The 23,610-nt window shown below is 34.7% G+C and overlaps 1 protein-coding gene and 1 long non-coding RNA gene across 2 annotated transcripts in view; one reads left to right on the top strand and one right to left on the bottom strand.

The window, feature by feature from the left end:
- Positions 1-1,975: 1,975 nt before the first annotated feature.
- The window catches only part of LOC123662096 (dynein beta chain, ciliary-like), a 46,210-nt gene continuing 24,575 nt past the window's right edge, over positions 1,976-23,610 (bottom strand). The window contains exons 49-82 of the mRNA XM_045596984.1: positions 23,267-23,395; positions 22,965-23,184; positions 22,703-22,864; positions 22,411-22,610; positions 22,102-22,268; positions 21,840-22,018; positions 20,283-20,360; positions 20,058-20,219; positions 19,740-19,988; positions 19,537-19,648; positions 19,196-19,458; positions 18,922-19,002; positions 18,609-18,824; positions 18,287-18,435; positions 18,024-18,183; positions 17,177-17,343; positions 16,430-16,631; positions 14,142-14,272; positions 13,778-14,062; positions 13,442-13,697; positions 13,100-13,281; positions 12,739-12,870; positions 12,529-12,661; positions 12,189-12,415; positions 11,270-11,393; positions 11,044-11,180; positions 10,389-10,584; positions 7,750-7,923; positions 7,598-7,666; positions 3,966-4,148; positions 3,567-3,740; positions 3,096-3,244; positions 2,579-2,773; positions 1,976-2,201 (exon numbers count right to left, since the gene is read on the bottom strand). Coding sequence (XP_045452940.1) covers positions 2,102-2,201; positions 2,579-2,773; positions 3,096-3,244; positions 3,567-3,740; positions 3,966-4,148; positions 7,598-7,666; positions 7,750-7,923; positions 10,389-10,584; positions 11,044-11,180; positions 11,270-11,393; positions 12,189-12,415; positions 12,529-12,661; positions 12,739-12,870; positions 13,100-13,281; positions 13,442-13,697; positions 13,778-14,062; positions 14,142-14,272; positions 16,430-16,631; positions 17,177-17,343; positions 18,024-18,183; positions 18,287-18,435; positions 18,609-18,824; positions 18,922-19,002; positions 19,196-19,458; positions 19,537-19,648; positions 19,740-19,988; positions 20,058-20,219; positions 20,283-20,360; positions 21,840-22,018; positions 22,102-22,268; positions 22,411-22,610; positions 22,703-22,864; positions 22,965-23,184; positions 23,267-23,395 — 5,743 coding nt within the window. The 3' untranslated portion in view covers positions 1,976-2,101. The remainder of the gene's footprint in view (positions 2,202-2,578; positions 2,774-3,095; positions 3,245-3,566; positions 3,741-3,965; positions 4,149-7,597; positions 7,667-7,749; positions 7,924-10,388; positions 10,585-11,043; positions 11,181-11,269; positions 11,394-12,188; positions 12,416-12,528; positions 12,662-12,738; positions 12,871-13,099; positions 13,282-13,441; positions 13,698-13,777; positions 14,063-14,141; positions 14,273-16,429; positions 16,632-17,176; positions 17,344-18,023; positions 18,184-18,286; positions 18,436-18,608; positions 18,825-18,921; positions 19,003-19,195; positions 19,459-19,536; positions 19,649-19,739; positions 19,989-20,057; positions 20,220-20,282; positions 20,361-21,839; positions 22,019-22,101; positions 22,269-22,410; positions 22,611-22,702; positions 22,865-22,964; positions 23,185-23,266; positions 23,396-23,610) is intronic.
- Positions 11,707-17,684, top strand: LOC123662097. Its single transcript, XR_006744443.1, has 3 exons — positions 11,707-11,726; positions 12,420-12,424; positions 17,605-17,684. It is a non-coding gene; the product is annotated as an uncharacterized LOC123662097 (long non-coding RNA).

Here is a 23,610-nt window from a genome sequence, read left to right as displayed (position 1 = left end):
AACTAACGAAATAAGATGATAATGTTATTCCTATTACTTCAAAACTAACATTTTAATTTTTGATCAATCACACTTTAGAGCAGATAATACGTACTTATAATCTTTACAAAAATGATGTGCAGAATTTTAAATTTTGGTAATAAACATCTCATATGCTTTATATACTTAAATGTGCAAAACTATTGTTAAGCAATTAATGTGCAATTCATCACGGTAGGTTGCACTTTTAATGTTGTATAACATAGCACAAAATGGGTTTGTTTTTTATATCACTAGGTCGGCAAACAAGCGTACGGCTCACCTGATGGTAAGAGATTACCGTAGCTTATAGACGCCTGCAACACCAGAAGCATCGCAAGCGCGTTGCCGACCAAATCCCCAATCCCCCCAGGAGCTCTGGTCACCTTACTCACCAACAGGAACACAATACTGCTTGAAAACAGTATTATTTAACTGTGATCTTAAGGTCGAAGTACTACCCCAGTCGGGCTTCTCTATATTTTGAGCAGGAAATTCCTGCTGTTCCCTACCACTAATAAGGTTAAATTATTATATGATTGTCAATTTTTAAAAACTGTGATACAATTGGTGTTTTCAATTTCAAATTTACTTTATATATTAACACCTATTTTAAGTTTTCGTCTAGTCATTTTAATATCTACACGTGATATTATTAAAAAAAATTAGGGCCTGTTTCACTATTTGTGGATAGCGCTATTTGACGGATGACGATACATTTGACAGGAGGTAGAATAGGCCGGTAGAACTTGTTTCTTCTCAATTAATAAACTACAACTTTAAGATACATGCGAATAGAAATATCTCATAAATACAGTAGAATTCGATGGTAAAAAAGAATAATGAATCAAAAAATAATTTCGCGATTTGACTGTCAAAGTTACCCTTGTCAATCAAAGTTGCCCCGAGTGACCGTAGTAACTGTATGTAAAATAGTTTATATCGGCTCGATCTGTGTCTAAAGAAATATTTGTCTGGTAATTGCATGCCTGGCATCTGCGATACAAGCCGTGCTTAGTGCAGATGCCGTTAGAAATAATTACATTGTATAGTTTTCATGGCAATAAAGATTATTGTTATTATTATTATTATTATTAAACACTTTTTACCGTCGGATACTGTCTATTCGTCAGAGAGCGTTATTCACAACTGGTGAAACAGCCCTCAGTATTGTTAAGTGAAGATTTTGTTTTATTACTAATCTCAGGATTTACTTTTACGATTTTTTCTTGATTAAAAGTACTTGCGTATTGTGGCAGGTTATAGACTAATATAATACGAAATGCTACACGCTGATGTTTTCAAGTTTTTCAGAATCGTGTTATTCCGCAGTTTTTCTGTGTGTAATTTCTAACGTCACTACATCTTTAGGTGCATAATTTTATTTTTACAGTCTTCCAGTAAGATTTTTTTTAATACTACATAGATAATAGAACTTCTTATCTGACCTAGATACATTGGTGATTACTTGTAAGGAAAATATTAATTTATTTCTATAAGCTAAGAAGAAATTGAATTTATAAAAGCGAAATGTTTAAAAAATATTGACTTTGAAGTTACTATTGAGTGTAAAATAATTATATGTATTTGTAAAAAATTCTTGTTTTACTTTTAAATTTACTTTTTAACTATTCCAAACGTAATGATTTCAGTACATATTATACGTAATTATACACCACTATATGATGCTGAAAAACAATTTCCATAAGCTTTACAAAACCTTTAAATGTCTAGTAGTTTAAAACAAAAGCATTTATAATACCATGCTTAAAACAAAATTATATACAGAGGGTCCATTTATTTTATTTACAGTCAAATAATTTTATTGAAATAAGAATTTATAAGAGAATCGTATAATGATTTAGATCGTCGAAACGCATGGAGCTTTAAAGTTTATGCATGTCTAAAAGTTATATGCTATTTTAAAAGTAGGTAAAGAAACAAGAGGAGCTAAATATTTTATAATATTTTTATTTACGCCTTTACTTTATTCTACACAGCAATGTGACATAAATAAAATAAACACTATAATAATCAATTTTAACAATTAAAATATAGTAGTAGTAATAATGTAATTGAAGAGTCACACTCCGAGCAACAACGCGACTCCTGCGAGGGTCCAGCGTGTTGGCTTGTCCTTTGTCTTCAAATTAAACGTCCAAACAAACGTTGGTCCACGCATTCTATAATTATTATTTTAAATTTCATTATAAATAATGAACATAACGTCAATCAGAACCGAACTATATGTAGTAGATGAAATGGTAATTGCACCACGACGGAAAGATCTATCTAAACTGCAACTTCTTAATAAAAAATAGTACTTATCGTTTCACGTAATCTGGTGATTATTAAGATAATCTGGTGATTATTAAGATAATCTGGTGATTATTAAGATAATCTTGAGTTTATTAACTAGCTGAAGTTTTTTATTTGAAATAAAAAAATTCAAACTCCTTAGTGAAACAAGAAGACTGACTCTCAATTACTCTCTACTTATGTCTAATTCTAGCATCAAGTCTCCATTTGATTCGATATAGTATAACAGAAGAGATCATACCGTATTTTATAGACGGGACACTCATATACGTTGCGCGTATCCTGCTTGTCCTGTGTGACAGCCTTGATGTAGATCACGGGCATCATGGGGAACAACTCCATCATGTGGGACTCCACAATGCCACCCGTGGCCGTGTCCCAGCGCGCGCCCTCCATGTACAGCCCGTGGATATTGGCGCCCTCGCGTGGCGGCGCGCTGAATTTTAAAAGGAGACCAATTTTATTTTGTTTTGACAGACGTATTATAGTATTCTAAACTAATTCATTTAGTCTTATACTGTTTTGTAGGCTTGTTTTGTGTTTGACGATGCGTTGGCGTAGCGGTCACAGCCCTGGCTTATGAGCTAGCGGTCGCGGGTTCGATCCATGTTCATGGCAAACATTTGTAAAAACTATACAGGTGTTTCTAGGCGTTTGTGCTTATGTATTGTGCGAGTTTCCAAATCCCAACAGAGGAGTAAATCCTACGTTTAGTATGAATCGTTTATTTATTTACTGTTGCGATAATAACAACTAACTTGAAATCTCCCCTATTCTTCTTTGTGACATCGCAGTTGAGGCACATCTTATCGAGCGGCCACTCGTTCTTGCGCGCCGTCTGCTGCATGATGGCCGTGAGGAACGACTGCGGGTTGAAAAAACCGGCCAGCCAAACTGCTGGGGGGAGCTGGTAGGGATCACTATGTTAGTAATGTTTATGTGGAAAACACAGGTTTTATGAAAAAAATATTTTCGTTTTCAATATACTATCATATATATCAACGTGTGCATCCTAAAAAACAGTCGTCAAAACTTTATTGTGTGACAAACCCACCTTGACCTTCTTCGGCGCCAATTTATATCCAGAAACCCACTATGTTGACATGAACAAAGTTCAAAAAGACACGGACACATTGACCGTCCCGGTATAAACCAGATTGGTAACATCAACGTCAAAGATAAGGTAAAATAAATATGTCATAAGGACAACATATAATAAAAATATTTACATTGAAATCTCCAGACCAATTCTCCAACTCCGTGAGCCGCAGGCAAAGGTCTGAAAACCAGGCGGCGAGACCCAATAAGCTCGGATAGGCCAATTTAGTCCAAGACTCGGGCACGTGATCCATAAACAATGACTCCATCAAATTCTCCATGTCACTGCTTATTGTTAGCTCACCCTGTATTTAATGAATCAATAATGAATGTTATGTAAATATTGTATTCATGAGACAACTTCAAAAGGCATGGTAATAACCATTCAAAGATAGAATAACATTATTTAACATACTGGGAAAAACTAAAAAGCAAACAAAAACAGCTATTTTAGAGATTTAGTGAAATATATTTATGATAAGATAATTAATATCAACAAATAAAAGCAATAAAGACAGGTCCATTTTCACCTTAAGACCGAGTTCTAATTCCTTCAGTGACCTTCTAATCTCTCCCATAAGCCGGTTCATACGCTCGCACTCCTGCAGCGCGACTATTGTGAATGGGGTCAGTTCTTCCACTTTTCCCATAAGCTCCACCAAGTTAAATGGTTCTGGCACTCTATCCATTATATCGTCTAATATGTATCGCACCTATTTTAAAGAAACATCATTAGTACTTGTCTTAGCCAAACTTAAAATTAGACAACAGCCAAACTTCTTTTTCCTTTTTTAACCGACTTCAAAAAAGGAGGAGGTTACTCAATTCGACCGTATATATATATTTTTTATGTATGTTCGGAGATAACTTCTTCGTTTATGAACCGATTTTGATAATTCTTTTTTTGTTGGAAAGGAGATATTCATAGTTTAGTACCATGATAAGGAAACCAGGATCTGATGATGGGATCCCAGAGAAATCGAGGAAAACTTTCAAAAATCGTAAGGGTGACTAGTAAATTTAATCATGTTTTCATTAAGCACTATAAAACACAACTATTTAATAAAGGTCTGGAGTCGATCTGATGATGGAGAAGAAAGATAGTCGAGGGAACTCTTCAACAATTTATAGCAATTACCTTCTTTTTGAACTTAATTCATTTCTATTGATGAGAACTTTGCACCCGTATGAGTTATAAGTGCCATTACAGACTGATGATGGAGACAAAAGTTAGTCGAGGGAACTCTTTAACGATTTATAGCAATTACCTGCTGTTTGAACTTAATTCGTTTCTATTGATGAGAACTTTGCATATATATGAGTTATAAGTGCCATTTCAGTCTGATGATGGAGACGAAAGATAGTCGAGTGTACTCTTCAACGACTTATAGAAATTACCTGCTGTTTGAACTTAATTCGTTTCTACTGATTAGAACTTTGCACCTATATGAGTTACAAGTGCCATTAAAGTCTGATGATGGAGACGAAAGATAGTCGAGGGTACTTTTCAACGATTTATAGCAATTACCTGCTGTTTGAACTTAATTCGTTTCTGTTGTTTAGAACTTTGCACCTATATGAGTTACAAGTGCCATTTCAGTCTGATGATGGAGACGAAAGATAGTCGAGGGAACTTTTCAACGATTTATAGCAATTACCTGCTGTTTGAACTTAATTCGTTTCTATTGATGAGAACTTTGCATATATATGAGTTATAAGTGCCATTTCAGTCTGATGATGGAGACGAAAGATAGTCGAGTGTACTCTTCAACGACTTATAGAAATTACCTGCTGTTTGAACTTAATTCGTTTCTACTGATTAGAACTTTGCACCTATATGAGTTACAAGTGCCATTAAAGTCTGATGATGGAGACGAAAGATAGTCGAGGGTACTTTTCAACGATTTATAGCAATTACCTGCTGTGTGATCATCTGTGTCGCAGGACCAGGTTTGATGATGGAGCCCATAAACACTCGAGGAAATTTCTCAACAATTTACAGCAGTTACCTTTTGCTGTTTGACGACCGCTTTGATATAATGGTGCATGTGCCGTGTCGGCGGCGCCTAAACACCGACGGTCGCGGGTTCTATTCCCGCTCGGAGTGGATATTTATGATTATACAAATATTTATTTTTAGTCTAGTTGTTAATCCTTGTGGTTCTCCCAACTTAGCCTCGCTACACGCTAGGCTGTCAGTCCCGGTTGTTATTACGTACACCTGATAGCGAACTTTACTCATAGTATGTCGACGCGTTAGCACAGCGGTCACAGCACCGCCTGTTGCGCTGGCGTTAGTGGGTTCAATCCCCGCGCACGACAGACATTTGTATTGGCCATATAGATGTTTGTCATGATCTGGGTGTTTGTGCTTGTGTATTGTGTATGTTTCCGAACCCCCGAGATAAGAGAAAAAGCATCCTTGTTAGGTCTACCCGTCACTAAAAATTGTAAAATAAAATAATTTTTAACAAAAACAAAAACCGACTTCAAAAAGGAAACTAAAAAGTGAAAAATAAATTTACTTAGTACAAAGTAATTCGTATTTTGATTTAGTTAATCAGAAATGATTAAATAAATATTTTATAATTTTGAAGTCGGTGCCAAGTAAAACAATAACTACTCTAGTATCTACTCTTAAGTTGTATTCAGTTTTCTTTCATAATTTGTTTCATTGACTATTAGGTTGAATACTGTTATTATTCTGTTATTGTTTTGACATATCTAATAATATTTTGTTGTACTTGTTTGTTGTGTGTTGTTTGTATTTGTTATTGTAGCCAGGTTGTTGTAGTATTTACTTGGCACCAACTTCAAAATTATAAAATATTTATTTAATCATTTCTGATTAACTAAATCAAAATACGAATTACTTTGTACTAAGTAAATTTATTTTTCACTTTTTAGTTTCCTTTTTGAAGTCGGTTTTTGTTTTTGTTAAAAATTATTTTATTAAAATATTAAGTCTTTATGAAATTGCCGTTTCGTCGTACTGGCTATGTATTTCAAAACTAAAAAAAAAATCGCTAAGAACTCGAATCTAAAATTATTTTTATTTTACTCATTTGTTTAATGGTTAGCGTTCTTTACATCGCATTTGTACGTTTTTCGTCATCATGGATATGCTAAAAATTCGAGTAATTATTGAGTATGAGTTCCGTCGTGGTAGTAAAGCGCCAGAAGCGGCACGCAACACCAATGACGTTTACGATGCAAACACTACTAACGATACGAACCACGTGGTTGGTTGAAAATTTTGATCGACAATGAAGAATTAAAGGCGATTATGGAGGCTGATGATTCTCAACCTACAGCTGAATTAGCAGCAGCTTTCGAAGTTAGCATTAAAACAATATTGATCCATTTGCGTCAAATTGGCAAAGTAAAGAAGCTCGACAAATGGGTGCCTCACGAATTGAATGAACGCCAGCGCGAAGTACGCATCGGGACGTGCCTTGCACTGCTCACTCAACAGACACACAAACGAAGGCATATTGAATCGCATTGTTACTTGTGACGAAAAATGGATTCTATTCGACAATCGCAAGCGCTCAGCTAGTTGGTTAGGTTCTGGTTCAGTACCTAAACAATGCCCTAAACGAAAAATGACCCCTAAGAAAGTGATGGTAACTGTTTGGTGGTCTAGCGCCGGTGTAATTTATCACAGCTTCTTATCAAACAGCATGAGCATTACTGCAGATGTGTACGGTGGAGAACTAAACACAATAATGGGGAAGCTCACACGGCTTCAACCAGCTTTGGTCAATCGCTCGGCTCCGCTGCTCCTGCTCAACAACGCGCGACCTCATACTGCACAGCAGGCGGTCTCCAAGTTACAAGAGCTGGGGTTGGAAGTTCACCATCATCCACCGTACTCACCAGATTTTGCTCCTACAGACTTCCATTTTTTCCAGAATTTGGATAACTTTTTGGCGGGAAAAAATTCAATACCCGAGAGGCAGTTCAAAATGCCTTTGAAAAGCTTGTTGCCAGCAGAGTTTTTCAAGAAAGGCATCAATAAGTTACCACTATGTTGGCAAAAATGCATTGATTACGTGGCTATTTACTTTGAATAATAAAAATGAAAAATATAGAAAAAAATGCGTTAAGATATTTCATCAAAAACGGCAATTTCATAGGTAAAGACCTATTATTTTCTTACCATTTCCTCCTTACTAGCACCGCCACCAGCTTGAGCTCCAGTATCACGTGGTTGCATTTCAAATACAACCTACAGTAAAAGTTAATAATTTAATGATGTCTATAAGGCATATTTCATAATAATTAATTCATCTGATTATTTTTTTTATATACCTTGAAAAGTCTTTCTGAAACAGTGGTCAAGTAACCGATTTCTGCATTAGGATGCAAGCCATAAAGGTAAGGCGTCTCCTCGGGAAGGAAATCATCAATGTATTGATGGTAACCTACATAGTCTGAATTGGGTGGAGATATAAATCCTGGTGCAAGAGTCAATTCACCGTCAACCTAAAATCAGGAGATTGTTACAAAACAAACTGATTTCTCGCCCGCGGATTCAACTGCGTGTATGGTTTTAGGTATTCCGTTTACACCTGATAGAATAAAATCTGTATCAGTCAGTGATAACGATAACCGTTGAAAGAATTTTCCAAATTAGTCCAGTAGTTTTTGAGTTTGTCCATTACAAACGAGCAAAAACTTTGATCATTCATTTTTATATGTAATCTATAATATATATAAACGCGAAAGGTCACTCATCACGAAATCTCTGAAACTATAACACCTACGAAGCTTGGCAGGTAGGCTCCTTATAGAACGTAAACATCCGCTCAGAATGGATTTTACGATACTCGACCCCTAAGGGGGTAAAAAGGGGGTTGGAAGTTTGTATGAAAGTCCTATGTTTTTGAAGTAAGAGACTTGAAATTTAAAATGTATGCCTTATAGATGATGAGAAGGTGTTCAAATAATGTATCTTTAGAAATCAACTCCCTTTTGGGGTTAAAACGGGGGATGGCAGGTTTAGTCACTCATCACGAAATCCCCGAAACTATAACACCTACAAACTTGAAATTTGGTAGATAGGCTCCTTATAAGGTGTAGACATTTGATAAGAACGGATTTTACAAAATTCGACCCCTAAGGGGGTAAAACGGGAGTTGCAAGTTTGTATGAAAGTCCTATGTTTTTGAAGTAAGAGATTTGAAATTTAAAATGTATGCTCTATAGATGGTTAGAAAGTGTCCGAATAATGTATCTTTAGAAATCAACTTCCTTTTGGAGTTAAAACGGGGGGATGGTAGGTTGACTCACTCATCACGAAATCTACGAAACTATAACAGCTATAAACTTGAAATTTGGCAGGTAGGTTTCTTATAGGGTGTAGACATCCGCTAAGAACGAATTTTACGATACTCGATCCCTAAGGGGATAAAACGGAGGTTGGAAGTTTGTATGAAAGTCCTATGTTTTTGAAGTAAGAGACTTGAAATTTAAAATGTATGCTCTATAGATGATGAAAAAGTGTCAAAACAATGTATCTTGAGAAATCAACCCCCTTTTGGAGCTAAAACGGGGGATGGTAGGTTGACTCACTCATCACGAAACCTCCGAAACTATAACACCTACAAGCTTGAAATTTGGCAGGTAGGTTCCTTATAGAGCGTAAACATCCACTAAGAATGGATTTGACGAAACTTGACCCTTAAGGGGGTAAAACGTGGGTTGGAAATTTGTATGAAAATCCTATGTTTTTGAAGTAAGAGACTTGAAATTTAAAATGTATGGTCTATAGATGGTGAGGAGGTGCCCAAATAATGCACCGTAATCTATATATATATAAAGAGAAAGTTCACTGACTCACTCATCACGAGAACTCAAAAACCGCTGGAGGGTCCATCCATTCAGGATGGACAAAGATGAAATTTGGCAGAGAGGTAGATTATAGTTAGTAGACGTCTGCTAGGAATAGATTTTGCGATATTCGACGGCTAAGGGGGTTTAATTGGGGTTGATAATTTGTATGAAACATATTCAGCAGCTATAAGTTCGCCTGATAGGTTTTTTTATATTGCAGCCTGAAAATAAAACTAAGAATATGTTGTATAGAGAGATTTTATAAATACTAGTATTAAATTTTACTAAATTGTGCCTTTTAAAAAGTTACTGAGTGTGATAAGAATTTCAAGTGAAATTTGCGTTAAAGATCTTAATAGACTTAATAGCATATCTTCATAACCACGCAGACGTAGTCGCGGGCAACAGTTAGTGTATTATAAAACAAAGTCTCCAAAAGTTTATGTGATCGATTCACTCAAAATCTACTGAACGGATTTTCATGCGGTTTCACCATTGGAGAGAGGGCTTCGCCATTGGCAAGGGGAAGGTTTACGGAATGGCTAAGCCGATTTTGATGAGAGTTTCACGGGAAGTTTGCCGGGAAAACTTTGTGACACACTAATTTCAACGCGGGCGAAGCCGCGGGCACAGCTAGTATTAGTATAAACAAACAATTTTTTTCATACATTAGTAGATTTTATTTTAAAATAAAGATGGTATCCATAAAAAGAACTGAGGTTAGGAACAGCAGGAAAATTCCTGATCAAAATCTGGAGCAGCCCGACTGTGGAAGTACCTCGACCTTACAGAAGATTACAGCTAAATAATATTGTTTTCAAACAGTATTGTGTTCCTGTTGGTGAGTAAGGTGACCAGAGCTCTTGGGAGGAATTGGGGCAAGGTCGCCAACGCACATGCGATGCTTTTGGTGTTGCAGACGTCAATAAGCTACGGTAATCGCTTACCATTAGGTGAGCCGTACGCTTGTTTGCCGGCTTAGTTATATATATAAAAAAGAGACAAACTTTGTTTAGTACTAATGTTAGTTATCGTTCATTGTGCTGTTGGTTTTCCAAATATTAAATAAATTACACAATTGTTATACTAGTGTTATACAGATAAATAAATATCACCAGTTCCGGCTGCATGTACTCCAGTAAGAAGGTTCTACAAAGCCTCCTGTCCCAGTCATCGGTGATGTGTCCGCCATACATGATTTCACCAAAGAGATACCGAAGGTCCTCCCAGGGCACGCGAGGGTTAGCCTCCAGGTAGTTGTACAACACATATACGCAAATCGTCAAATCACCAAAGTTAAAGGGGTATACCCTATAAAATGTATGTTTAGATATTATATTAGAATTTTATTATGATGTACACGTACTGTTTTCAAAAATTCTATTATGGTGTTATTGGTGAATGCCTCATATAACTTTGTTTTTCTATTAAGGCGACGAAAGATTGGAGCTTATACAACGCATCACGGCTAAATTAAAAATGAAACTACCTATTTTTGTCAAATTAATTTTGGAGTAAATAAAAGACTAAAAAAACACGTCAAATAGCTTTCTTAAAATTCCTGTTTAGCTTTATGCAAGTTATCAAAAACCTGAGAAAGTTTGCAAAATAACCACATAGAAACAATGAATAGTAAAATTATTATAATCATTAAGATAAAGTAGATAATAAAGTGTAAATTATGTTAATAAAATATCTTGCCATATATATAAGTCTTTGTAATTAGTCTAGTCACAGAAATTTACTTTGTCTTATTAAGTCTATACGTACCTGTTCCATCCTTGAGGTCCAAACTTACGTCGTTCGGCAACAACAGCGTGGAAGTAGCATAGAGCGAACAATATAGCTTTAAACTCTGCCTCTTTGCTACACATTTCTAGTGTTTCTTGACTGAAGTTATCTAGAGCCTGTGTTTTGTAAATCACGTCATTTTTAATTTTAGCTTAAATCAATCACAATAGTTATAATAATATTATTAATAAAAGAGCTTTATTACCTTATGTAAATTAGCCCACATGCCGCTTGGAGGTTCGTTTGTAATTTTAATAGCAGATTCTAGAATTCCTTGCGGTATAATATGATATGCAGCATCTGCCGCTGGTTCAGCACTTAGAAATAGTCTATAAACAACAAAAATCATTATAACGGCATAACAAAAATTTAAGAATTATAATTAATTAATTTAAATAAATAAACAAATAAATATGTACACAATACACACACGGTCGTCTGTTCCTAAAGTAAGCAACTTAATGCTTGTGTTATAGGCAACAGCCGACTGGTATATAGCTACATATTTTTTTTTCGATAAACATACTTATAAATAATACTATACATATATAAAAAAAATTATATGGTGTCATGGGACACCAGGTAGGAACGAAGTTCCTTCGGATAGTATAGAAGCACACAATTTGAAAAAAAAAAATGTTGAATTTTATATATATTTTCTAGTTCTTGATTTTTTTTTTAATTTTGTTGTTTGGTTTTTAATTAAGTACATAAAAGTATTTAGGAAATTTTGTATTTTAGAAAATAACAAATACCGTACAAGAAAATAAATCAAAGAAAATAATAATAATAATAATTCAAACTATTAAGTTAAATAAAAAACATATGTCTTTATTTATTTTTGTCGACAGTATAAAATTACATAAATAATTTAAAAAAAGTTTACTAGTAATATTTTAGTTTTACAAACGTCATATTATACAGTCGTGTGACTGATATTACGTCACTTCTGTTATATATTTTTCTTACGGTTAAATGTCATGCCTGCCGTAAGGAACTTCGTTCCAATACATAAATAAATATTTATATTACACCCAGACTCGGGGTGGGAATCGAACCCACAACCCTTGGAGCGGAAAGCACGGTTACTACAAACTGCGCCAACGGGCTAGTCAATTAATTACCTATAATCTTCAATGGGATTTTCAAAAGTCTCTTCCATCTTCTTTTCTAGCGTCGAAAGCCACTTCGCTACGAGATGAACATTTTGAAGTATGACCCAATGGCCGTGCTCTGAGGCAACAGTCATAGCCTCTTCTGCTACCACCTCCTGACCTTGACCTAGCGAGACGATGTGGAAGTTCTTTTTGTCGGTAGAAAATCCGAGTTTACGTCCTAATTTCTCCACGTCCTAGAAATAGTCGTCCTATCAATTGTATTATGAACGAATATTACACTCTATACAATTATATGGTTTATTTAGAACTAAAATCTTCTACGTAGCTATCTAAAACAGTCGAGTACCTTTAAAGGATCAACTCCTGGTGAAAGTATAAAGAACATGGGTGTAGTAGATGTACTTTCTTCAAAAGACTTTTCCAGCGGTGGAGTTCTAGCCTCTGCATACTTTGTTCCAAGGTTTTCCTCACAAAAAGCTCTAAAATATTTTTTTTATTGATGACTCAATAGTCATGGATGTCTATTATACTATGACATAAATTAATACCAGCGTACCCAGATGCATAAGACATGCGATCAGGTCTGAGAGCTCGTAGTATGCAAAGACGTTGCAACGAGGTCTTGTTCTTCCATTCGCCTGGTAACTTGTCTCTTTCTGGAGCTTCACCATCAGTATACTTTTGCCACCTGACAGAATATTTAAGTGTACCGTATATATTATTTCACTTTTATTAATAATAAAATGGTACTTTGTTTGAACTGTTACAAACTTAAAACTACCGATTTTAAAAATTGCTGCCAGTATCTATCACATCGTTACTGTATTCAAAATTAACGCTCAATTACTTTCAATCGAAGGCTTTAAATAAAATCTCTGATAAGCGTTACTTTATGTTTAATCAAAAGTAGCTAATACCGTTTTGTAGCTCCTTCAATATCCTTATCTAGATTTTCAAAAGCATCCATTTTTGCCAGCGCTACAATTCCTCCCCAAGAATTATTGGACAACCAAGAGTATGGAGAGTTGACCGGAGCAACTGCATATTTGAGTAAGAAGTCTAGTTCCCGTGGATCTACTTTTCCATCACCTTGTAATATCTATAAGAATTCATCAATAAATAACTATGATTGTCAAATAAACAAAAATTTGAATTAGACCTTTATTTATAATTTGTAATTAGAGAAATTATTAATAGAAGCATAGATTTTACGTGAATGAACCTTTAATAATTTACAAATGTGTGTTTACGAAACTAACTTGCAACGTGACCAGAAACAAGAAAACCAGTTTATCCTTTTCAAACAACCCACGGCTTGTGTAAACAAATACAGCAAATGTTATGCTATCCAATAAGTTGGCAACCCTAACGTCCAGTTCATCAGACGGCTCAGCCTTTAAAAGGGCGTCTTTAAACACTACGCTGTACGCTTTCAAGGAGAATTGATACATCGGATTTATTTTGTATAAATCATTTAAAATGAAATATAAGATTGAAGCTCGTGTAGCTGCTCGCCTAAAAAAAGAAGTCAATTTCATTAATATTATTTAGCACCAAAACCTATGTGATATACTCTATCTAATTGGAAAACTTACCTGTATCTTTCTCGGGCCTCATCAATCTTGACCGCAGTCACTTTTCCTTCTTCGACTTTCACTTCTATATCTGCAGCTGTCTTCTTCGTAGTCTCTAAGTTAATGACCAAAGCTGAATCACTAAGAATATCTGGTCCCGCGGAAGACAATCGTTTTAGTAAATCATCTTCGAGACTTTTTAAAGTGATCTTGAAGTCATTTTGTTGTTTTGTAAGTCCTGCTCTCAGTGTTTCTAGATCAGGCCTTTCAGATTTAACTACTTCTCCCAACAATTGTTCTTCAAGCCTATTATTGAATGGTTCTATTATATATTTTTTAACATTATATTATCTTACTTTTGTTTAAAAAAATACAATTTCCTTACCCATCTCTTGTTACAGTGAAATTTATCAAAGTGCACTGCGCTTGCATTTCAGGTTGATAATGAGGATTAGCTAATTTTGTTTGTATTATAAGTCGGAAATTCGGATGATAATCTATTTCTCTGTCACCAATCTAAAATTAAAAAACAAAACACGTTTTTGTGTACGTCCATATATATAAAAAAGAAACTTGTTAAAAAATGTGCTCATCTAACATGAAAGAAACATCTGTTTTCCTACGTAAAACCCGGACACTTATGCTTTGTATGGTAAAGTGTAAAGGGCTCCAATAATTTTAATTAACATGTACATAATATTTCAACTTATTTACTTGCATATTTCTAGACTTTCAAACTTATTGCATAAGTGGTCTACCTAATTATATAAATAACTAGCTTTGCCCGCGGCTTCGCCCGCGTTGAAATCAGTGTGACACAAAGTTTTTCCGGCAAACTTCCAGTGAAACTCTCATCATAATCTGATCTCTCTCCATTGATGAAACCGCATGAAAATCCGTTCCGTAGATTTTGAGGGAATCGATCACATACACTTTTGGGGACTTTGTTTTATAATACACTAACTGTTGCCCGCGACTACGTGCGCGTGAAGCGCGCGTCGCGTTTAACAAAATGGTTCGTTGAATTCGTCAGAATTGTGGTATGAAATAATGTAGTAATAATATAGTATTGTAGTGTAAATATGTTTAAATATACTGCATGCAATTTAGTTTTTAATATGGTTCTACGTAACTATATGCCACAGAATAGCGTAACGCACGCTCCTCCGTGACTCCGTGAAGACAAGGGTAAATAAAAAGTATTCTAGTAACGTAAAGGTTAAATATTGTAAAAAATATATTTTTTTGTACTACTTATAAGTGATCAATATAAATGTTTCTTGAACACATAGGGTTGCAACGTGGTTATTTTGCTTTAAACCGACACTGCTGTATAAGTTTAATACAAACTATCAACCCCAATTAAACCCCCTTAGCGGTGGAATATCGCAAAATCCGTTCTTAGCGGACGTCTATTAATTATATTCTACCTCCCTGCCAAATTTCATCTTTGTCCATCCTGGATGAATGGACCATCCAGCAGTTTTTGAGTTCTCGTGATGAGTAAGTCAGTGATCTTTCTCTTTTATATATATATAGATTACGATGCATTATTTGAACACCTTCTCACCATGTATAGAGCATACATTTTAAATTTCAAGTCTCTTACTTCAAAAACATAGGACTTTTATATAAACTTCCAAGTCCCGTTTTACCCCTTTAAGGGTCGAGTTTCGTAAAATTAGTTCTTAGCAGATGTCTATACCCTATAAGAAACCTATCAGTCAAATTTTAAGTTTATAGCTTTAATAGTTTCGGAGATTTCGTGATGAGTGAGTCAACCCACCATCCCCCGTTTTAACCCCAAAAAGGAGTTGATTTCTAAAGATACATTATTTGGACACCTTCTCACCATCTATAGAGCATACATTTTAAATTTCAAGTCTCTTACTTCAAAAACATAGGACTTTCATACAAACTTCCAACCTCCGTTTTATCCCCTTAGGGGTCGAATCTCATAAAATCCGTTCTTGGTGGATGTCTACGACCTATAAGGAGCCTATCTGCCAAATTTCAAGTTTTAATTGTTATATTTTCGGAGATTTCGTGATGAGTGAGTCAACCTACCATCCCCCGTTTTAACCCCAAAAGGGAGTTGATTTCTAAAGATACATTATTTGGACACCTTTTCATTATCTATAGAGCATACGTTTTAAATTTCAAGTCTCTTACTTCTAAAACATAGGACTTTCATACAAACTTCCAACCTCCGTTTTACCCCCTTAGAAGTCAAGTTTCGTCAAACCCATTCTCAGCAGTAGTTTACGCCCTGTAAGGAGCCTACCTGCTAAATTTCAAGTTTGTAAGTATTATAGTTTCGGAGATTTCGTGATGAGTGAGTCAACGTAACATCCCCCGTTTTAACCCCAAAAGGGAACTGATTTCTAAAGATACATTATTTGGACACCTTGTTACCATATATAGAGCATACATTTTAAATTTCAAGTCTCTTACTTCAAAAACATGGGACTCTCATACAAACTTCCAACCACCATTTGACCCCCTTAGGGGTTGAGTTTTGTAAAATCCGTTCTTAGCGGATGTCTACGTCTTATAAGGAGCCTACCTGCCAAATTTCATGTTTGTAGGTGTTATAGTTTCGGAGATTTCGTGATGAATGACCTTTCACTTTTATATATGTATAGATATAGATAGATAGATAAACAAACAAACCTTTAAAACTTTTCCTTTCCGTATTAGCACTCGTCCGAGTAACGGTTCGAGCACGGCGTCGACGCTCTCCCCGATGTTCTCGAGCAGCACGACGTCTCCGTTGCTGACGGCGCGTTCGATGCGGTCCAAGTAGTTACGCTGCGTTAAACGGATCACGACAAGGGCATCGCCGTACCGGGATTTAATCCATTTGATACCTTGCCTATGCATATGAATGAAAATGTAATAACGCTTTAAAATATTAAAACAATTAGGTGCGTTAGCGAACAGTATTTTGATCCACAAAGCTCTGAATGATTGCACTTATGTACATGTATGCATTCAAAAGAAAAATGACGCAAAAAAGTTTATATTTATTAAAACTAAAGTCACGTGGTTCGGAATCATCTCAATCAATACATTGATTACAAACTTATACAAAAATAATCATTAAACGCGATTGAATAATTGAGTGCACTCAGACTGTATAAAATAGTGAATATATCATGTAATTACTGTGCAACCTCGCAAATGACAAAATTTATAATGACTTGTTTAAAAAAATGCACTACAACAATTACATAACCGCTTTTCTATGCGCTGTCCTATACCCAAAGTTTGTCTGGAAGAAATCGCTCTTTTAGCGATAAGACCGCCTTTGTACATCTTCCTCTACTTATACTACTTTTTTTATATCTTTTAATGGTGTGCAATAAAGAATATTATTATTATTATTATTATTATCAAGCACCATAAGAATGTACTAACAACTGAGGGTCAATCATAAGTGGCCATCGTGCAGAATTGGTAAGTATTGTAGCATTCTCAGTACTCATCGTGTCAGTGGGCAGACCCTCGTTGTTCCAAGCTGCTACTTGCGCGTCGTCCGTTAACATTGACAATGGTTCTAAATCCTCTGTCGTCTCAATTTTAGGCTACAAAAGAAAATAGAAAATACTTGCTAGATAACAAACTATTCACCTATATATTATTGTGTTGTAGCATTCTATTTGTATATTATATATTATACTAGCTTTTACACGCGACTTCACTCGCATTAAAAAAATTTAATAAAAAGAATATGTATACAAAGTTTCAGGATGATCGGTTAAGTAGTTTTCGCGTGAAAGCGTAATAAACAAACACATACACAAATTAGGGATTATAAAAGCCGTATAGATATTGGGACAAGATAGATAATAAATCTATAATAAATCTTTATTTTTTCAAACGTTAGTACATAACATTAACACATATTAACATCAGTTATATTTAGTCACAAAAAGAACAGTATGTCTCTGGTCCCCACACTAGGATTCCCTGTGTCGTGGGGTCCAGTCCCTTCCATTAGCTTAATACAATTCCGTTAGTTTAAAGAAAAACAATGCATTTAAATTTATAATTTAAAATAATAGAAAAAAAATTAAAGTTTAAGATTTATAACTGAATTTAAAGTACTGCTTCTATTTAACCGACTGTTTGTGTACATTTAATGTGTGCCTTGTTGTGTCGGCGGAACGGTCACAGAAGGCCAACGCCCAGCAAATGGATATTACAGGCTGAAGCGATGAAGCGATTGCGTCCACCTCTAAAAATTTTTGTCTTCTTAACTTACATCAGTTTTTGCAAGTGTTGGAATCCAATCCTCATTGATAAGGAGCAGCCGATACCGACGCGTAAAGCATCCAACGTAGGATATAAATGCTGTCACTACTAATACATCACCAGGCAGCATGACTCCGGATTCTTTTAGATTTACTACCGTTGCCGACCATCTAATAAAATGATTCGGTAATTTAAAATATTACAAAATATCTTTTCAATCAAAAGATCTTAAATACAGATAAAGTTAGATAAGCTTATTTTCAAATTACTAACCGGACTTTCTCTGAAGCTAAACCATTTACTAATCTGTTTGCTAAATCAATAGTGTAGTTAGTAGCATCGGCTTCTGCTTGACATTTCATTTTTTCGTTAACAGCTTCTTGGAATGCCTTTAATAACTCTTCTAACTTTTCTTCCAGTTCCTAGATCATTAAGTTGAATTTATAATAGATATGTGATTATTTTTCGACTGATTGACTGAAATTTTTACCCTATATCGATTGTATATTTAAAATATTATTATGGTATATAATTAACATAAGATTTCTGCACAATTAATTCATCGAAAATTTAAATAATCTTTTGGAAGTCCTACCTTAATCTGATCTGTAAGGAATGCGAGCTTATCTCTCGCAGCTTGCAACTCTGCGTTGGCCGCGTTGAGAGCACGTCTCTTCGGTTCCACCACAACGTACACATCGTAAAACTTAACGATGTTTATTACCCAAGCGCAAAGTCCAGCTGCAGCTGCTGATTTTGACATTATAAACTCAGCGTTAAATTCTGGATTCTTGATATATGGCAAGACAGCCTGATAGAACAGTATACAAAAAATAAGTAAAGATATTTTTTTGATTACCTTTTAACCGTAATAAGCTTTAAATATGGTTCGGAATTCTAGAGCGTACCTTAATAACATCCGGGTGAATATTTTCTTTATCGTAGTAAACTAGGTCATACAAAAATTGATCGACTTTAGCCATCATCAGCTGAAAATAAAATACATAATATGTACTATAATATGTACTAAACTACTTCATCGGAGTCACTGGAATAGCTTTAGTCATTATTAGTTAACAAACTAAGACCCTTTTAACTATTTATGATCTTATTTAGCAATTTTTAAACGCATTATTTCAGGTTTAATTCGTAAGTGTAGTAAGTTTTATACGAATAACTTACCTTACACGCTTTCCACGACCTATCTTTTGGTATTTTACCCTTCTTAGAAAAGAGGACAAGAACAGCGGCTGTTACATTAACAACGGCATCTGGTGGAGAACCAAAGGACTTAAGTTCTGTTAAATTATTTTTATTGAGGGTATTCAAAGCTTCTTGAGCTGCAATCAACGCTGGTTCTGCTTTAGCCAAATCATCAGCACATATCTTTGCCTTTATTGTTACATCTTCTTCAATCACTTTAACCTTTTTTTCCTCCTCCGCAGCTAAATGGTAAATATTAGTCGATTTATAGATAAAAATATTTATTAAAAACACTTATTTTGTTAAGAAAAGAGATATACCAAATGCTTTTTCTTTTGACACTTTTTCACTTTCAGCTCCAACTACTTCAATTAGCTCTTCTGCTGCCTTATTTTTAACTTTTAGTATTTGTTCTTGTTCAGCAAGGGTGACCTGGTTTTTATTAATGTTTTGTTAAATTAATAAACGTAATTAAAGTTTGCTTCATAGCTAGTTTTTACAAAATAAGTTGCACAATTATTACCTTTAATACAGCTACGTCAGCAGCACAAGACGCTAACTTTTCTAAACCATTTTCAAGTCTGTATATCATCATTTTTAGATTTTTAGTCTTCTCATTTAATAATTTACCATATAACGATATTTGCTCAAGGAACGTTTTTGGTGTAGTATAATTGTATCTACGTTCATTTTGAAAGTACATAGCTGACATTTGATTTACACTTTGATGTACGTGTGACATAAAGGATGAAACTGGATCAACGAGGTGAGGCTAAAAATAATTCAAACAATATACATATAACCTAGGGACAGCTCGTTATTAATTATACAATAAAGGTACCGGTAGTGACTCCACTTCAGAAATAAATCTCTTGGACACAGATCGAAGCGCCTCTTGAGGCCACTCGTGAAACCAATTAATTGCAGTACAGTTAACAATTGAAGGAAATTTACGAGCACGTACTCGAAGTGTGGCACCTACAGGAGAAAAGCATAGCACCACCTATAAAATTCTTTATTTTAGCATCGCTTTTTTATTTCATATTCACGATTTAGCGATACTTGCCTTCAACATAGTCCGAACTCTATTTATGAAAAACCTCCAACAATTTTCACGTGTGTCTTGAACGCCGGTTGCTTTTGTCTAAAAAACAAAAATTAAATCATTAATGTATTCGTACTTTGTTTGAATTTTCTTAAAAATCTAAACATTCCGAATTTAAAGATTATTAATAATAATAATAATATATTCTTTATTGTACACCAAAATATAAACAAACAGTAGTAATTACAAAATAAAAGATGTACATAGGCGATCTTATCGCTGAAGAGCGATTTCTTCCAGATAACCTTTGGGCACAGGACATAATATAGTAGTGACGGATAGGAAGTGTACAATATTCTTAAGGATGAATAAAAATAGTGTATGATAGATTCATTAATTCATACAAATACACATATAAGTACAAATATCCATACATAAATAATCAAAATAGTATTAATATACGTGTATAAATGTAAAATATATATTGATAATATAAAATATGCATGTTAAAATCTGAATATTATTATATGTTAAGGGACATATAGTACTTCTTTAGACGTTGCTTAAAACAGGCTGGAGTAGAAGCACGTCTTATTGAAAGCGGAAGAGAATTCCAAAGGCGGACAGCTTTAGCAGTGAAGGAATTAGAGTAGAAGGAGGATTTATGGGAAGTAACTTTTAGAAGTAAATTGGAATCAGATCTAAGGGATCGCTCATGGGAATTGCAAAGATACGTGAACCGTTCTTTAAGATATTGAGGGGCATCAGGATTGAAAAGTACACAGTAAAGTAGGGAAAGTACATGAGTATTCCTGCGAAAACGAATCGGGAGCCACTTGAGTTTCTTGCAGAAATCGGAGACGTGGTCGTATTTGCGAAGCCCAAATACGAACCTTATACAAAGATTCTGGAGTCGCTCAAGCTTATTCAGTTGCTCCTCTGTAAGATCTAAGAAACATGCATCTGCATAGTCAAGAATCGGTAAAAGGAGTGATTAGGCTAGTGCAATTTCAGTAGGCAAAGGAAGAAAGAACTGAAGACGACGAAGTGACCCGACGGCTGCGAATAACTTTCTACTAAGTTCAGTTAGTTGAGGTGACCAGGAGAGAAACTGATCTAGAGTTACTCCCAAATTCTTGACATTCTTGCTGTAGTTCAGAATTGTATTTTTAAATACTACAGGTGGTATAAGTGACCAGTCTATACAACTAATCATCTTTGGACTACCCACAATAATGACCTGGGACTTTGAAGGATTGACTTTTAACCCGAACGAGTTGCTCCATTTGTAAATGTTATTTAAGTCATTATTAAGTTGATTGATACCTGAGGGTAAGTCAGCCAGCTTAGAATGGGTATAAATTTGAAGATCGTCCGCATACAGGTGGTAGAGAGAAGAAATGTTTTTGCTGATTGAATTAATAAATAAAGAAAATAGGAGAGGAGACAACACGCCACCTTGCGGTACGCCGGCAACGACGTTAGCCCAGTCAGAGAAAGTATCTTGAATGAAAATGAAATTATTCTATTAAGGATTCATCTATCTTTCTGCTGATAAAATTAAAACTCCTGTCAAACCTCTCCTCTGACACCATTAATGATATTTTCAATTTCGTCGTCCGCAAAAAGTTCAGGAATTTCCCCAGAAGCTAATAAGTCGTTAATGAGTACGAGGAATCGTTCATCAGCTACTTGTGCATCTGTCATCAAGAACATATTTCCAATGTTCTTCAATCCAGCTTTTAAGTTTAAGGCAGCTGTAAGAAGGACACACTACGTTTAATTAGATACTTTGGTACGTTTCTTTAAAAGTTTCATACCTATACTTGTTACTATTTACCAAGGTCCACTTTAAGGTCGTTAATACTATATCCTTTGCGAAGTTGGATTTGAAAAACTTCTAATGATGATATGAAAGCTGACAGTCGAGATAGAGATTGTTTTCCAGAACCTCCTACTCCCACTAACAAGGCGTTACCACGCGGTGCTTCTAGTATACGATTTATTCTACAAAAAATATTAAATAAAATCGAATTGAATATTTAGTAATATAGAATTATTAAAACATATTACATCTTAGTAAATATTATATAACAACTTAATATCATAATATAAAAGATTAAATAATTCAAACACGATTTTAGCTTACCTGCATATATGGTACATTGCGTCCTCGAAAAGAACCAAATTCATTGTGGCAACAAGGTCATTATAGGATGATAAAGATTCATCGAGCAAACGTTTGATTTGTGCCCAATCCCTTATTGGAAAATATTTAGGATCACCGATACCCTCAGCAAAATGGCAATAAATTAACGGTTTTTCGAATACTACATTCTCATCATAGTCCTGGTTAAATGAAACAAAAGGTAATTTTCGAAAAATTACTTATTCCGTACGTCAAAAATATAAAACTACCTTTAATAAATGCGTGCACATACCTCACAGTTTTTCTTAATTACATCGGTTATTAGTTTAGCGAAGTTCTCATTATCACTGGAATCCACCAACTTATCTGAATATACACGGGTTGCTTCGTGCATCCAAAGCCTTATTAACTCTGACTGTGCTTTAATAGCATCGCCCGTTGTAAATAATATGCCCTTTAAAACATTCACTAACTTCAAACATTTTAGTTACTCGTATTATACAAACGTTTTAAGAAAAAAAAAATACATGGCTAAATAATTATTTGTGACTGACCTGAAAAATATTGGACAGGTCTCTCAAATTGAAAATATAGTGAAATTTAATGGCTGTGGGTAAAAAGGTTGACGCGAGCTTCGTGTGAAGGGCAAGGGCTGCGTTGACAAGCGGTTCAGCATAACGTTGCACTGTTATGTTAAACTTATTCAAAGGATTAGCTAGATGCTGTGATAGGATCTGTTTGTAGATGTGAAAACATGCATCCAGTCCTGGAAAACTGTGGAATATTTCATTAGCTACTGATTATTTTAATCTACATCAAAATATTCTAGTGCCCATATTATCTCTCTCATTTATACCTCACAGCAAATGTACAGAAATGTCTCTGTAAACGTGGATCTATGGTAAATGAACCAGCAGTTGGATTCATACAGGAGACAAACATACAATTTGATATATCCTTAAGACTCAGTTTTTGTCGGTCATACCTGAAATATACAAAAAAATTAATTATATGTGCTTTATAATTTTAAATAAAGTTATATGAGCTTAACAATTGAAATTTTGTTGGCTTAAATATTGTTATTGTTTTGTGAAATAATTATACTGTTGTGCGCTGTTTGTAATAAAGAGAAATAAAAATAAAACTTTCATACAAAAACCATTCAGAAACATAAACTTAAGTACGCAAAATTTTTAAAAA

This window comes from Melitaea cinxia, chromosome 18, assembly GCF_905220565.1.
Source record: "Melitaea cinxia chromosome 18, ilMelCinx1.1, whole genome shotgun sequence".
In the NCBI taxonomy this organism is placed as follows: domain Eukaryota; kingdom Metazoa; phylum Arthropoda; class Insecta; order Lepidoptera; family Nymphalidae; genus Melitaea; species Melitaea cinxia.
The sequence above is the reverse complement of the archived record's forward strand: the minus strand, read 5'-3'. Positions and strand labels throughout refer to the sequence as shown.